The sequence below is a fragment of the Vipera berus genome (genome assembly GCF_964194415.1).
Source record: "Vipera berus genome assembly, chromosome: Z".
Taxonomy (NCBI): Eukaryota; Metazoa; Chordata; class Lepidosauria; order Squamata; family Viperidae; genus Vipera; species Vipera berus.
The window spans coordinates 12,751,940-12,768,726 of NC_138205.1; the positions used below are offsets into that span (position 1 = coordinate 12,751,940).

General features: G+C 41.2%; 1 protein-coding gene across 1 annotated transcript in view; it reads left to right on the forward strand.

Annotated features, from left to right (window-relative positions):
- Positions 1–1,852: 1,852 nt before the first annotated feature.
- Positions 1,853–16,787, forward strand: part of LOC308677341 (ribosome assembly protein METTL17, mitochondrial-like) — a gene marked incomplete at its 5' end in the record, with an annotated part of 32,136 nt that continues 17,201 nt past the window's right edge. The window contains 12 exons of the mRNA XM_081343612.1: positions 1,853–1,918; positions 5,042–5,195; positions 5,929–6,084; positions 7,982–8,069; positions 8,539–8,620; positions 9,526–9,599; positions 10,155–10,249; positions 11,338–11,408; positions 12,438–12,545; positions 14,596–14,664; positions 15,271–15,312; positions 15,781–15,873. Of these exons, the coding sequence (XP_081199738.1) occupies positions 1,853–1,918; positions 5,042–5,195; positions 5,929–6,084; positions 7,982–8,069; positions 8,539–8,620; positions 9,526–9,599; positions 10,155–10,249; positions 11,338–11,408; positions 12,438–12,545; positions 14,596–14,664; positions 15,271–15,312; positions 15,781–15,873 (1,098 nt within the window). The remainder of the gene's footprint in view (positions 1,919–5,041; positions 5,196–5,928; positions 6,085–7,981; positions 8,070–8,538; positions 8,621–9,525; positions 9,600–10,154; positions 10,250–11,337; positions 11,409–12,437; positions 12,546–14,595; positions 14,665–15,270; positions 15,313–15,780; positions 15,874–16,787) is intronic.

The following is a 16,787-nucleotide window of genomic DNA, read 5'->3' on the forward strand; positions in this document are numbered from 1 at the left end:
TGGGCAAGGGTCTGCCAGCTGGGGTATAAAAGAGCATCCCCAACACACTGTCAGCTGTCCGATTCCTCACAAAATAAAGGTTCTCAACTACGAGCCTGCTGTCTCTTCGTGGTCATTAACCCAGCAACATTGCACTCTCCTTGATTAGTTCCTATCCGTTGCTTCTTGTCCTGCCTTCAGGTGCTTTGGAAAATAGCCTGACTCCCTCTTCTTTGTGCCAGCCCAAGATATTAGAATACTGCTATCAGTTCAGCCCAGGTCCTTCTCTTCATTAAAGTAGACATACCCAATTCCAGCAACCATCCTTTATATGCTTTAGCCTCCAGTCCCCTGATCATCTTTGTTGCTGTTTTATCTACTCTTTCTAGAGTCTCAACATGTTTTTTACACCGTGGTGACCAAAACTGGATGCAGTATTCCAAGTGTGGCCTTACTAGGGCATTGTAGTATTAACACTTCACATGATCTTGATTCTATCCCTCTGTTAATGCAGCCTAGCACTGTGTTGGCTTTTTTGGCAGCTGCAGCACACTGCTGGCTCATATTTAAGTGATTGTCCACTAGGACTCCAAGATCCCTCTCACAGTTACTACTATTGAGCAAGGTACCACCTATACCAGACATGTCAAACTCGCGACATCACATGATGTCATGCAACGTATTGGAGTTTTTTCCCCATTGCTGGCAATGGGGTGGGTCCAGTTTCCTGGTGATGCATCTGGCCCATGGGCCGGCAATTTGACACCCCCTGACCTATACTATACCTGTGCATTTGGTTTTTCTTGCCTAAATGTAGAACCTTACCTTTTTCACCGTTGAATTTCATTTTGTTAGATAGCGCCCAATGTTCAAGTCTGTCAAGGTCCTTCTGTATCTTAAACCTATCTTCTGGAATGTTGGCTATTCCTGCCAGCTTGGTGTTGTCTGCAAATTTGATGAATTCCCCATCTCTCTACTTTATTAAGTGGTCTACTTTATCAAATGCCTTACTGAAATCCAAGTAAATTATATCCACAACATTCCTCTGGTCCACTAATTTTGTCACCTGGTCAAAGAATGCAATAAGATTTGTCTGGCACGATCTGTTTTTGACAAACCCATGTTGACTTTTGGTAATGACTTTGTTTGCCTCTAGGTCAGGCATGGGGAAGGCGTGATTTCGGTGTGAGGCATCCAGCCCATGGGCCAACAGTTTGACATGCCTGCTCTAATTGTTCACCAATTCGTTGCTTGATTAACTTTTCCAAGATCTTCTTGAGGTCAGGCTGATAGGTCTGAAGTTTCCTGGATCCATTTTTCCCCCTTTCTTAAAATTTATTATTTATTTATTTATTAAATATATTTATTATTTATTATCTTGAATTATTTCAAAAAGAGTCCTTCCTCCCAGATGCAAAGAAAACGAGGAGGGGGAGAGAAACTGATGTTCCCCGCCTCTCTTTCCGTTTCCTTCGTGCACATCTGCTGAAACAAATTTCAAATTTCAAACACTTTTCAAATTTTCTCCAAATCAGCCTGAAATAAATTGCGCGCTTCATGCAAATGATGGCCCGGGATATACTGCCTGAAAGTATCGGGTCAACCAATCTGAAAGCCTTATGCAAATAAATCCATTTGCCCGCCCGCGGAAGCTTGTTGATGACGCAAAGGTGGTTCGACAACCAATCAGCCGTTCGGGAAGTATTGTGGCCGCCCCCTCCCCCAAGTAGCAAGGCAATGAGAGCGAGATAGACGCGGAGAAACCTTTGTGCGTCTTTCTTCGATCCCTTCCCAAGATGGCGGCCACGATGAATTTCTAAAGGGGCGGGTCTAATATTGCGCCTGCGCATTGATCAGCAAGTTCCTTCTGAAGATGGCGGCAATGAAACATTTACGAATAGCAGGCGCGCGCGCTGGTTTTACTCCTTTAATAGTTAGAGTGAGACTTTTTTATTATTATCTCTCTCTCTCTCTCTCTCTCTCTCTCTCTCTCTCTCTCTCTCTCTGTTTGGTCCTTCTATGTTATGATTACTGTAATTCAGAGGTCTTCAAACTTGGCCCTTTTATGACTTGTGGACTTCAACTCCCAGAATTCTTCAGCCAGGCATTTTAGCTGAGGAATTCTGGGAGTTGAAGTCCAGAAGTCATAAAAGGGCCAGGTTTGAAGACCCCTGCGTGTAATTGCTCGGGCGAAGGGCGAGCGGGAGGGCTCCAGTGAGTTTTAATCTGGATTAAAGCGAATGGTGTGCAATTCGTATTAATTCAAAAGCAGGGACTCTTAATCCCAATTACCGGTAATTAGAGCAGTGCAAATAATAACCGTTAAAAGGGAACGAGCGGTACACACCATGTGGGTATTTCTACCGCAAAACGATGTAGTGAGATAAGGCGAGGTTGTGGCTGATGGGCTTTTTAGTCCATCCTTCAGTGAAGGCGCTGGTTTGGAACTGGTGGCTGAGAGGTGGGGAGACCCCCAATTTGAAAGCAAATCGGCCATGGAAATCTGGTTCACGGCTGTTCTTTTTAGAAAAAAGATTGGATATTAATATATCAATTATTAATTATTATAATTATTAATAGTTTCATTAGAACTACTAGAAACTGGGAGACAGTGAGTTCTAGTCCCTCTTTAGGATGAAAGCCAGCCTAACTCAGCTCACAGGGTTGTTATGGGGAAAATAGGAGGTGTGTGGATAAGTTTGCCATCTTGAGTTATTTGTAAAAATAAAGGCAGGATATAAATAGATACATATCTGAATGATGTTGAGGGTAATTATAATGGGCTCAGAATTAAATGTAGGAGCTGTTAAATATGTTAATCTCATATTTCTACCAGCAATCTTGTTCTAATCTTCTTTTGGACTTAGTCATATGCCATGCGTCTTGAGGCAGATGGGTGGTTAAGAAATATGAAATATAAAAAAATTATATTGATTGTGTGTTTTCAGTTATAGTCTAATATTAAAGTTGATCCTTCAGTTCATAAAACTGAGTAGCTGGTACAGCCTCTTGAGAGGAAAAAACTCACTAAGATGCCTAGAGACATGCATTTGAGGTGGATGGCTATGTAACTTGAAATAATAAAAATAAGATCATTGGTATGCCCAAGGCTATTAATGCTTCAGATCCAAATTAAGGCTGTAGTAAATGTTCTAAAACAGACATGTCAAACACAAGGCCCGGGGGCCGGATCCAGCCCGCGAAGCCATCCTGGAAACAGTGAGGGAACGGCCCCCACTGCCTTGGCCCTGGCCCAGAGACCCTCCTTCTGCCAGAGACCCTCAGATCTGTCCCACTCCTTCCCAGGCCCCCATAGGCACCCTTGATGCGAATGATGCAGAGCTGGCCACGCCCACCCAGTAGGCCATACGCACTCTAGCTACGCCCACCCAGTAGGCCATGCCCACCCTGGCCATACCTACCTGGCCCCTTGAGGGCAACCACAATGCTGATGTGGCCCTCAATGAAATTGAGTTTGACACCCCTGTTCTAAAAGGTAAATAGGGATGCGGTGGCTCAGTGGGTTAGGATGCTGAGCTTGTCGATCAGAAGGTTGGCAGTTTGGCGGGTCGAATCCCGAGTGCCGTGTAACAGAGTGAGCGCCTGTTACTCATCCCAGCTTCTGCCAACCTAGCAGTTCGAAAGCATGTAGAAAAATAGGGACCACTACGGTGGGAAGGTAACAGTGTACCGGGTGCCTTTGGCGTCTAGTCATGCCGGCCACATTTTTATTTATTTATTTATTTATTTGTTTTATATACCGCCCTTCTCCCGGAGGACTCAGGGCGGTGTACAGAGCAATAAAGTAAGAATACAATAAAGCAATAAAGTGAGAAAATTTTAAAATCCAAATCCATCAGGCCAGGCCGGCTTGTTGGAATAGATAAGTTTTTAGATCACGCCGGAAGGAGCGAAGGTCGGGGGCCATCCGGATTTCAGCTGGTAAGCGGTTCCAAAGGATTGGCGCACCCACCGAGAATGCTCTCCCCCTGGGGGTCACCAGCCAACATTCTCTGACCGGTGGCACCCTGAGGAGGCCCTCTCTGTGGGAGCGCACAGGACGGAGGGATGTTGACGCTGACCATGGAGACGTCCTCGGACAAGTGCTGGCTCTTTGGCTTTGAAACGGAGATGAGCACCGGCCCCTAGAGTTGGAAACGACTAGCATGCATGTGCAGGGGAACCTTTACCTTTACCTTTAAATGTTCTAAATAAATATTTTGCCATTCAGTGCTTTCAAGGAGTAATTATTCTTTTCACAACTTCAGAAGTCTTAATAGTTAATAAGTAGATTTGGGTATTTTCAGCCCCAATTTTTCACCCTATCCCCACTCTTTTGCCTGTTAAGTAAGAATCATTCCTGAAAGGCAATTTCTTATGAGAACAAGAATCAGTTTTAGATTTTGTTCCAGAAACAGCAATGTGGCTAGCTGGCTTTAATTCAAGGAATACAGTTATACTCTAATTATAATTAGAAACACCTACAGTAACTTGCTGTGATTTCAAAAGTGCCAAATAATAACTTTCAGAAAATTAAAGTCTGCATATTCTTGTGACAGGTGCACTTTAGAAAGGACCTTGTTCATGTAGTCCTTGACTTAACCTTTCATTTAGTGACCATTTGAAGTTACAACCTTAACTGTTTTAACTTATGACTGTTTTTTACCCTTACCAGTGCTGTGGCATCCCCATGGTCACATGATCAAAATTCAGACACTTGACAACTGGCTTATATGATGACTGCAGTGTCCCAGGGTCATGTGATAACTTTTGCAACCTTCTGACAAGCAAAGTCAATGGGGAAGCCAGATTCACTTAACAACTGTGTTACTAACTTACCAACTACAGTGATTCGCTAAACAGCTGTGGCAAGAAAGGTCATAAAATGGGACAAAACTAACTTAACTGTGTTGCTTAGCAACAGATTGTGGGTTCAACTGTGGTCATAAGTTGAGGACAACCTGTAGTTCTACATGATTTTAGCCATTTTTGGATTTGCCTATCTATATGATTAGATCTTGAAACTCTGCTCTAATTTTTTCTTTTTTGTCTTCTTGCTCAGAGGTTGGCGACCATTGTTCCTAGTGTTTCTCAAGTAGATAATTCTTCAAATTTCCTGAACAATGTTCCTCACCGAAAACACCCAGGCATCCTCCACCTCAAATGTTTGAAGCTTCCACCTGAGTTAGTGCAAGCAGTTTCCTTTTGGGTAGCCCGTGAGTAAAACTCATTAAAGTTGGATTGTCTGGGTATATCAGCTGGTGTCTTGGTGGTCCTGGATTTATTACTAGTTGCTTAGCAACCATTCAACATTACAATGGACCCCCCAAAAGTACCGTACTTTTGGATTATAATTGAAATTCCAATGCCACACACAAACACACCCCAGCGGCCACGTGATTACATCTTTGTTGTTTGGCCATTGTCCCACATTTATGGTTGTTTGCAGCATATTGCAGTCCCATGAACACAATTTAAAATGTTTTTTTTTTCCAGAAGCTATTGTTTAGTTCCAGTTTCCGGCAAAACAGCCCCATCCATTGCAGACAATGAGTTTGCTTAATCTCCATTAAATATTGCTTAAATATTGCTGTTTCTGAAATTGAAATGATAGGGTGAATTCCATGATCCTACCTTTTCAGTTTGGAGGATATTATTTCTCTATTCTTTCATTTAAATCTTAATCTGATCCCTCTCATGCAGTACATCTCTAACAATGTACCAAATGTGTTCAGTTGTGTTTTTATATGATAAAACGCCTTTGCAAAACACATCCATCAAGATATTCTTACACTGAGCACAATTCTATGGATGTAATATCCATATAGTTTCATTAGCAGCAACATGGAATTGGTTTACCATTGTCTTCTGGGATGCTTTTTAGGGGCAATTGCTGTCATAGACCCCAACTCCTTTGGTTTCTGTCATGAATCTTGTTCTTTCTCCCAGAATCCCCCATACATGATCTGGAGAAGAAGTCCGAGTCTTTTAGCAACTACCTCTGGAGCCGCAAACGTCCAGTAGAACTGAAGGATCTGCAGAGAAAAGCACAACTCCTGGAAAAGAAGATGAGGAAGGATGCAGAAGTTCTGGTCCAGCAGAAAGGTGAAAGTGGGGTGTGGATGATAGACAGAAAAACGGAGCAACCACACTTCTTAATTTTTTTATTGAAAATAAGATATCAGAAATGTACAGGATAGTTTAAAAAAAAGAGACGGGAAAACTGAAAGAAAACTTGAGGAATAGCGATAGCACTTAGACCTACTGTATATACCACTTCAGAGTGCTTTACAGCCCTCTCTAAGCAGTTAAAGAGTTAGCATGTTGCCTCCAACAGTGAGTTCTCATTTTACCAACCTCAGAAGGCTGAGCCGGTCAGAATCGAACTCCTGGCAGTGAGCAGTGAGCTAGCCTGTAATAATGCATTGTAATTGCTCTGCACCACTACGGAATAGTTAGATGTGAAATAATGGGGAAATATTACAAAATAATATGATGAACCATTATAACAAACAGTTACAATTCTATGTATAACTGTAGTGCAAGCAGCATTTATGTATACGTTTAATACATTTATGTGTCTTTTTAATCTGAATTCTATATAAATGAGTCTCGTATTTCTTTATACTTGTCTATACAAAGACTGTGTCTCTAGGCCAGGGGTGTCAAACTGCCGGCCCACAGGCTGGACACGTCATCCGGAAGCTGCGCCCACCCCATTGCCAGCAATGGCAAAATTGTCCCGATACGTTGCGCGATGTCACATGACATCGCGAGTTTGACATGTCTGCTCTAGGCAATCAGCTCACAGGTGACAAGTGCAATCAGGTCCTCAATCTATTGAGTGAATTGAGCCGTTCATTTATATTTCCAATGCTGCAACATTAGCTTTTTGGCCATGGGAACGTGTGCAGAGAATCAGTTATGTTGTCCATGCATTTCGTATATACAGGTACTCATTGACTTACACTGTAATTGAGCTCAAATTTTCCGTTTCTCAGCAAGACACTTATTAAATGAGTTTTGCCCCATTTTATGACCTTTCTTGCCATAGTTGTTGAGCAAATCACTGCAGTTATTAAATTAATCATTCTGTCATCAAGTGAATCCATTGACTTTGCTTACTGGAAGCCAGCTGGGAAGGTTGCAAATGGTGATTACATCACCAAGGGACGGTGCCACTGTCATAAATACATGCCAGTTGCCAAGTGCCTGAATTTTGATCATGTACGCATGGGGTTGCTGCAACAGCCATAAGGGTACAAAACGGTCACAAGTCACTTTTTTCAATGCTGTTGCAATTCTGAACAGCCACTAAACAAATGGTTGTCAGTCACGGACTACCTGTAATTCTAAAGAATGTTATTCTCTGAAAATTTTAGACTGTGTTGCACAATTTATATAATCAACTACTTTGCACAACTTAAATAATCAACTTCTTTGTCCCTAAACTTGGTAAATATAGGACGCTGTAGAAACATGTTTTAAAGAAGTACTATCCTTTATTGCATCTCCAATGAAATGCTGTTTTTGGCAGTCTTTTTCTATAAAGATGGAGTCCAATGAATTCTAAATATTAGAATGTTAGTCTTTCTTCACTTGGACAAAATACATGGAGATGTTTGCCCAGTTTCTCTCTGTCAGGACAGCTTATCTTATGGAATTGTTGAGCCCCTGCAGAAAAGCTGGGCTCTGACTCCAGCAAATAAATAAAAATAAATTCTGTTGGAAAGTTGATTTTTCTATCAGGATTTTTTTTCAAAAACAGGAATAGAGGGGCCAGAATTCCAACCCACCCCCCACTCCCACCACCATCCTGCTGAATGGTCTTGGGTTGATCAATGTGTCTTACCTGATCCCACCTCTCAGGGCTGATTGTGTAGATAGACCGGTAAGAGGCTGAGCGATGATGTATATTACTGTGCCCTTGAGAAAGGATGAGATGAAAATGTAATAATTGCAACAATAATCCCAGTACACGTTCTCATACATCTTTTCTTAGATAGATCCCTGGATGAAAGTGATGAGGAGCTGAAGCAAAACGTGTTGACTGCTCTTCGTAAAATCACCTACCACTGGGAGGAGTTGAAGTGAGTGTCTAGAACTCAGGACTCTTGATTTCTGGAGGATGACTCAGTTGACCTTTCTTGTTTTCGTTTATTTGAATCATAAAGGTCTGTTAGCTTTTTTTCTTTTCACACAGTCTCTTTTCTTTTCATACAGTTTCTTCCTATTATTGTGGTCATTGGTGTTGGTGTTATGATTATTTATTCTCTGCCTGATTTCAGAAAGTTTGGCTGTTTATGCTTAAAAAAATACAAACCTCTTCTATATACCGTATTTCCCCAAAAGTAAGACCTACCCTGAAAATAAGCCCTAGCTTGATTTAGCAATAGGGTGAGAGCTACATCGCTTTTCATTTTATGCTCTGTATATGTCTGCTATTTGCCACCACTTTATGGTGCCTGTTCTCATGACTTTAGATGACTTCTGTTTAGCTGGTGTTTGTGTAGCTTTCTGTTCTTGTACTGACCACAGTTGCAATTTTTCTTTCTCAAGATACACTGAAGAGCTCAGCTTTCTTTACATGGTCACCCGGATGGATGCAAACTTCGCAGCAGTGAGCCGAGCTTTCCAAGAAGTAAGTTGCAGCTGTAGCTTCTGGGGTGCAATGGGCAAGATGACGTAGGGAAGACAATCCAGCAGGACTTCATGGAGGGAGCATGGAGATAATGCCAGGCTTAGAATCCTGTCACTCTTTTGAATTTGAGTTTCGCTCATCGTTAATGTCTCAGTTTTATAACAGCAACAGTAACAGTTGGAAGGGACCTTGGAGGACATTTAGTCCAACCCCCTGCTCACACAGGAGACCTATACTATTTCTGACAAATGACTGTCCAGTCTGTTCTTAAAAGCTTCCACTGATGGGGCACTCACAACTTCCGAAGGTGATTTGTTCCACTGGTTGATTGTTCTCACTGTTAGGAATTTTCTCTTTTGTTCTAGGTTGCTTCTCTCCTTTATCTCCTTTTTAGGAAAAAAAGAAGTGGATATTTTTATGTGCAACCACTGATTATCAAATGCTGGATCTGCATTCTTGCAGTATTAATCATTTTATTGGATAAGCCAAATTTGCTATTGAAATAACATATTCATGTTCCAGAACCAAATTTACCTGAGGGTTAGGGTTATACTCAGCTGTATAAATGTGATAGGAGTCAGTTGCTTTATAGTAGGTGTATAAGGTCTAGAAGTCCAAAATATTCCTATACTCCATTAGTTTTGGCCATGAATATCAGGATAGCCTGTCCTTTACTGTAGATGCTCATTTCTAGCTATTAACTTTGGGATGATATGAAGAGGGCCTTTACTGCAGCAGCCTCTCTTTCTTTTGAAAACGAGTGAATGGCATCTCTGCCCAACTTAAAGCTTAAGATCGTTTTCAGAATCATGTCTTACCTTATTAAGCTTGGCTTACCCTTATTAAGCCTGTCCTTCCAAACTGAGAAAGTGACACCTTTTTCTCTGCAACTTCGTTCTTTTCAGATCCGGAAGCGAGTACCAGATTTCCAGCCCAAAACTTTGCTAGATTTCGGTTCGGGTACCGGTGCTGTCAGCTGGTGAGAATCCCCTGGAAGAGAGAAACAGCCTTTCTCCACAGCAGCAACAGTATGGCTTATCTCCCTAATAGAGGGAGTGAGTCCTTAAATCAAGGGAAAGAGAGGGGATGGCAATCTTTTGTTGGCTATGGCTTCACCGTAAAATTTTTGAAGGGGCTGAATGCTGCTTAACTCAGCCATTGCACATGTGAACTGAGCAGGTTTGGCTTAGGAACCTGAGTTTACCTAAATGGGAGCATCCTATCCATTTTGAAGAGGATCATGTGTAGAAATGGTTCCAAAATGGTGGAAAATCTGCAGTCAGGTCTCCGTAGTCAGTGTAAGAGGGGGGAACACCGCTAGTGAAAAAGAAGCAACATGCTTATGACAACTAGCGTTACATTGGAGAAAGCCAACAGAAATGGACCTGGTGGGGGATGGGGAGGTAATGTGTCTTCGTATACTTAAAATTCTACTTATCTGTCTGAGTTTCTTATCTGTCTAAATCCATCTTTATCTATCTATCTATATCTTATCTATCTATCTATCTAATCTTTGCTTTTTTCTACATCTTAGGGCAGCCCATAGCATTTGGGGTGAAAGCTTGAAAGAATATATAAATGTTGATTGCTCTGTTCCCATGTTGGCCCTGGCAGAGAAGCTGATGCGAGGTGAGATGGGAAGGAAGGTATATAGAGTATTTTATTTTCTCAGCTTAAGGCTATATTTTTTCCAAGCATAAAGTTTTTCCTTTTTAATTTTTAGACTGGGAGGGTAACTTCTTTTGAACTAGGCCCCCAAAGTGGTTGCTCATCACACTGTTCTCTTCCTGACAAACATACTCCTAAATTTTTCATTTGGAAGAGATATCCGATTCACTTGTGTTTATGGAGGAGTGAATGCTTTATCTTTGTGACTGGGGAAAACTCATGAGGAAATGCTATATCTCCTTAGAAAGCAAAATCCCCATGCAGTACTTTCCATAATTGCTGGGTATCAGGTGGCATATAAATTTGCTTCATAATAGTATACATCCATGGGTTAGCACAGCTGGATCATAGTCTTTCCTTGTATATTTCCTGCAGACTCTTCCTGCGGCACTGTTTCTGAGTTTGGTTTCGTCCCTAGTTGGGTGCTGACTACAACTAGAAATATTTTAATTCATTGCAAATCACAGGAAGAAAAAAAGAACAGAGTCCAAAGCATTAAACTAGAAAGTTCACATACTAGAGGTGTCTTGTGCTTCTGCGGAGCATAGAAAACTCTGTAGTTCACATACCAGCAAAAGCTGTTCAGATGGTGTATATAATTACACATTACCACATTACATATGGTATCCATATTGAAGCTTGGTTTCCTGTTCAGTGTAATTCTGCTTCCAGCTAGACCTGGGTAGGACAGAGCTAAGCACAGTGTGGGTAATCTACCTTGTCTAACCTCTGGAAATCTGGTGAGAGCCATCATGGTATTTCATGGCCTCTTCCAAGCCTGTCATGAACTTCTAGTTTGAGCATTCAGAACTTTTTTTTTAAATGGGAAGTATATTATTGTGATGGATGTTCAGTAGAAAGGATTTCGCTTGGGTAGAATTGGCAGTGCTAATAGTCTTGATTGAGATATAACGCTGGTTTGTTCCATGCACCACCTTTACTTGGGGTTTCCCTGTGTCCCCTTCAGGATCACCTGTGGATTTCTACCTCTCTCTCATTCACAAACCCCTTTCCCTGTGAATTTACCTGTTGTTTTGTTTTTGTCCTAGGCATCTCTGAATCCCAAGAGCTCTGCTTTCCTGGTGTCTACTTCAGGCAGTTTTCCCCCGTTGGGCCACAGGTACATACAACTTGCCCAGCTGCATTCAAAAGAGATTGAGTCTCTGTAGATTTGATGAATATACCATGCCAACATTTGAGGTGCCTGTTAATCTCTGGGCAGGGGATATTTAGTGCAACATTTCCCCTATGGGATCTTTCTAGAACTCTCACAAGAACGTACTTTCCTGACTTATTTACAATCTCCACCCGATTCCATTGTGGCTTAGTAATTGAAACTGATCTAATTTGGGTGCATTAATTTATAGGTTGGAAAGTTTTACTACCGTATTAGAAAAAGTTAGAAACTATCCACTTGGCTTGGATTCAGAAAAAGGTTGTTATATACAGTATATGAAAGAGAGACCTGTTTCCCAATGTACATAGACATACTTAACTCATATAAATATTTTAAATAAAATATATCTACAATTATATGTTTATGATTCTGTGTACGTAGGTATAATTGCAGTTGGAAGAGCCAATAGCAGACTAGTGCAAGAATTATGAGAGAAGAAAGGGAATTGGTAATTATTTCAATGTTTACTTTCCCTCATGGTTAGAATATTTTTCCAATAGTCAACTATCTGTAGCAATTCTGGCATCCATCCATCCGTGAGTGCCGATGCTGCATTTCGTTATTAAGACTTTAAATAAAAAAATGCCTAATTTTTTTAACTGTCTCATTAATCGGAACCATGACAGTTTTTCAAACTTGGTAACTTTAAAATATGTGGACTTTTAACTCCCAGAATTCACCAGCCAACATGTAGCGTGATTGGATAAAATGAGAAGATCTTACTAGGAAGACTCTTTTAATAAAAATGTATTTGTCTAGCTTTCCTTTAATTTGCTAAGGGTGCTCTCTGTATCTTTATTGGATCCTGACATTTGGCCTGTGAGATATATGAAGAGAACATGGCGTATTTGAATCCAGATTTTAAACTTGGCTCCCCAATCCAGGATCTCTTGATTTCTATCAGTTGGCTTTCTCAGACACAGTTTGTAATTGGAGAATGGGTTAATTTCCATTTTCACTTCCCTTCCACAGATGACATTTGATCTCACCGTATCTGCTTTCTCTCTCAACGACCTACCAAGTTATACTCAGAGGATGGCAACAGTGAAAAACCTATGGAAGAAAACCAACAACTTTCTAGTAAGGAACATGCCCTGAATTACCTGGATGGATTCAGGCATTTGATGTGAGATGGTTACTCTGCCTTGAAACTTTGCCTGGTTCACGTGGAGTGCTCTTTGGTTGACTTTTGTCGGTTGAGAGATGGCAGCCTGCTGATCGCTGTTTGCTCCCAAGTCCTCTTTTCACATTCTGCTGAGTGCTGCTAGCTGCATGAAATTTAGCCATCATTCTTTAAATGGTGGTTGCACTCCATGCTGTTCCTCACGCTGCTGCCTGAAAGTTTCACTTACAAAAAAGAGCCTTGGTGGAGCAGTGGGCTAATGCCTCCTTAAGTAACACCAGCTGCCTGCAATTAGTGCAGGTTCGCATCCCACCAGGCTCAAGGTTGACTCAGCCTTCCATCCTTCCAAGGTAGGTAAAATGAGGACCCAGATTGTTGGGGGCAATAAGCTGACTTTGTAATAATGCCGCTTGGGGCCCCCCGAAAGCTCTAATAAGCAGGCATATACATAGAATGAAGGCTATTGCTAAGCACATTGTGCTTTAGATTGTAAGCCGCCCTGAGTCTTCGGAGAAGGGCGGGATATAAATGATTAAAAAAAAGGGCAGATTGAGGACAGGGGCATTGGTTATATAGTGATAGCAACTCCTCCTTTGTATCTATGATGTGATGTTCCCGAAAATCAGAGTGATAAAAGGACAGTGTTTCTTGCTCACATTCGAATGCTATGTTGGAAGTACTTCAATTTGTGCTGAAAAACAGAAGACATGGGCTCATCAGCAACCTGTGGGAAGAATCTATCTATCTATCCATCCATCCATCTAATTTCTGTAGCCGCCCATCTCAGCAAATACCTGGGTTGCTTTGTAGGTACTCATAACCAACTGTTTACCAGCTGTTCAGTGGCACTAAAAATATGATTTACAACCAATCCTCACACTTATTTACAATGGTTGCAGCGTCTCAGAGTCATGTGATGGCCATTTTTGATCTTCCCAGCCGGCTTCTGACAAGCTGGATTTGCTTTAAAAACCATGTGATTTGCTTAACAACTGTGGCAAAAAAAAAAAGTTAAATTGAGCTTGCCTCACTTAACACCCACTTTGCTTAGCAAGAAAAATTCTGGTCCCAATCATGGTTGTAGGTGGAGGACTAGCTGTAGTGAAACTGTTCCACTCTCTGCAGACAATGATGTAAATAAAATCAGTAACCCATTTCCCTGAAGAACATAAACACATATTTTTGCCCTCCTGGAGCAGACTCTTAGCTTATCTGGTCTGGAGAGCCTGTTCTCTCAGTGATCTATATGGAATCACACAAAAGAAGCCCACTAGTCTTTCAGAAGATGGTCATTTTGCCATCAAGGCCGGTAGTCATTGAGCCCCATGATTTTCGTGAATTGGTCCAATCCTTTTTTTTTTTAAACCAGCCAATCTGTTAGTTAGCACCTTGTAATGATGTTTAATTGCATGTTCTGTTTGTTTCTTTTTTTAAAAAAAAATCTTTTGTCCTGATTACTTCAGGTTTCAATTTCATTGGGTGACCTCTGGCTCTAGTACTTTGGGAAACCCAAAATAGCTTCTCCTTGTCCACTTTATCCCATACTTGCATACCTCCATCATGCCTTCTCTCAGTCAACTTTCCAGATTAAAAAAAACCTATTTTTTAAAAGTATTGCAGCCTTTGCCCAATAAATTCCTCAACTCTCTTAGTTGCCCTCCTCTGAACCTTTTTTCCATGTTACTGCAGTCCTCATTTTTGTTAGAAAAGATTTTACGTATGATACAAGGATTTATCCTCTGTTTGGCCCTGATATTATTGGAACAGGGAATCAACGACCCTCATCTCTGCTCTGCCTTTCTGCAAAGAGGCAGGCAGCAATAGTAGTCTGTCTTGCACTGCATGAAAGAAAGAGTCCTCTCAATACTTGAAGAAGGACACCAGCATTAGAAAAAAGGTCAGGGTTTGCAAAGAAGGAAGAGTTTAGAGTTCAAATGACAACCTGAGTTGATTTGGTCTGCAGGCCCATCTTTATCTATTTTCCCCCCACCCTTTTCATCTTTCTAGGTTCTGGTTGAAAATGGAACCAAAGAAGGACATCAGATGCTTATGGAGGCCCGAGATATTGTTTTGAAGGTGAGTCACCTTCAATTAATGGCCTGCTTAAAAGAGAGAGGGGGGGGGAAGGTTGCAAAATGATGACAAAGGAAAGATTATGCATCAGATGAGTCTCATTAGATGGTTCCTTCAGTTGGGGATAATTTTACATGGTTTGCCAAGTTTCTTTGAAAGCGGGCATACAGTTAATAATTATCTGATTTTTGGTTCTCTCCCACATGCATTACAGGTGTCATTTAATTGTTCCAGTTCGTCTACATGTTTATACGGGTTTTCCAAACCTGATTTAATTGAGCAGTGAATAGATTCTTCTCTCCTACCTTAATTTCAGGGAAGCTGGCCTCTATTCTTTAGCATGCACAAGGTGTGAGCTTTCAGGATTCACTCCCCTCCCCTTTGAGCGGATGTTGTCTTTACTGCAGGGTTAATTTAATTTAATTGTTAATTTCTCAAATAATTTGTTTTTGTTTCCATTTCTGTTTATCCTCCAGGCTCTGAATAAGTTGTAGCAGTCACTCAAAAATCGTATATCATAGTCTATGAGCCTCCATGTTAAGGTTATAGAAAAGTGTGGAGGTCACCATTTTTACTGATTGAGGCTTTTTTTTTCCGTTTTGTTTTCAGGAGGCAGATAAAGTAAAAGAAGCAGCTCATGTTTTTGCTCCGGTAAGTACTAAATTCTATCCAGAGTTACTTTATCAAAGCTACATTAGAATGTAAAAATATCTCATCTGAGAAGTCTGCTGTGTTGGACTTCAAGCAAGTTTTGTTGTCTTTTTCAGTAAATATTTCTTAAGTTTTTTTTTTAAAAAAAAGCCAGAATTCTTACTTTTCTGACTCTAAATCAGATATTTGATTGGGAATCCAGAAAATATGCAATTTTTGACTTTTGATCAGAACTTATACCATATTTTTGGGATATCGGCACCCCTGAATATGAAGAAATGTTGCTGGAAGAACAAAATGTAGGGTGGGAGAACACATAGCATTGCAACACTTGATTGTTGAGCAGGAGCAGGAATGGGATAAACACATATTTTGCATGCTGAAGCACAAAAGAGGATTCTTGTATTCATCAAGGCTCAGGATTACTGAAACATAATAGCAATTGACTTCTCTCCTTTACTTGTCTAGTGTCCACACCACCTGCCCTGTCCTCGCTTGTTACGGGATAATCCTTTGCCGTGCAACTTCCTCCAGCAGTATCAAACCCTACCTTTGTCTTGGGTAAGTCTGCCTGCCGCCTGCTTGTCGTCCCTTGAGAAGAGATGGGGTGATAAACCTGTGCGCTTAATGCATTTTGGGGGCCCGCTGAATACTACAATAGAGATTTGAGTGAACTTTCAGGGTCTGAGCAGATCGGATCAAGTCTGTGTGTTCTAAAATCGAATCTGGGTTGGTCACCGAGACTACAGGTGGTCACAGGACCGGGCCAGATTTGATCTTGCAACATTATCCTGGGCCATGTATGTTTGCTTTTATTCTTGTGTGTTCTCTCCATTTCTTTGCATTGTGCTCCTAGCATCTGTACGTAACTGAAGGGACCCATCTGCAGATAGTCCTCCACTTATGACCAGTTGGATAGTGACTGTCCCAAGTTATGACAGACCTCCCCATAGCTACTTAAGACCTGAAGTTTTGACTTTCCCTTCCTGCCATGGTCACATGATCGCATTTTAGGCTCTAGGCAACCAGCCCATATTTATGACTGTGACCACTTTTATGATGTTTTTTGCTGGAAAATCACTGTTTACTTCCAGTTTCTAGCAGAAAACACCTATTGGGTACGATGTGTTTGCTTAATGCCCACAGTGTTCACTTAACGTCTGATACAAAAAGATCGTAAAATCAGGCCCGGTCACATAGTATCAGCACGACATAAGGTCATAATTCTGGGCTGAATTACAGACGTAATTCGAGGACTACCTGTACATAAATGTTTGCAGCACTTCAGAACATAGCAGTCCCAATAAATACGTGATATTAGGACTTATTCATGTAACATGGACTGGGTGCAGCCACCAGTTCATCCCCAAATTGTAGTTTACAAAGAGGTAAGAATATGAGATACGTGGGAAATAGTAGTGTTTAGCTGTATTTTTATGTAATTTAAACGTTCTGGTCCTTCCCACTTTGGTTTA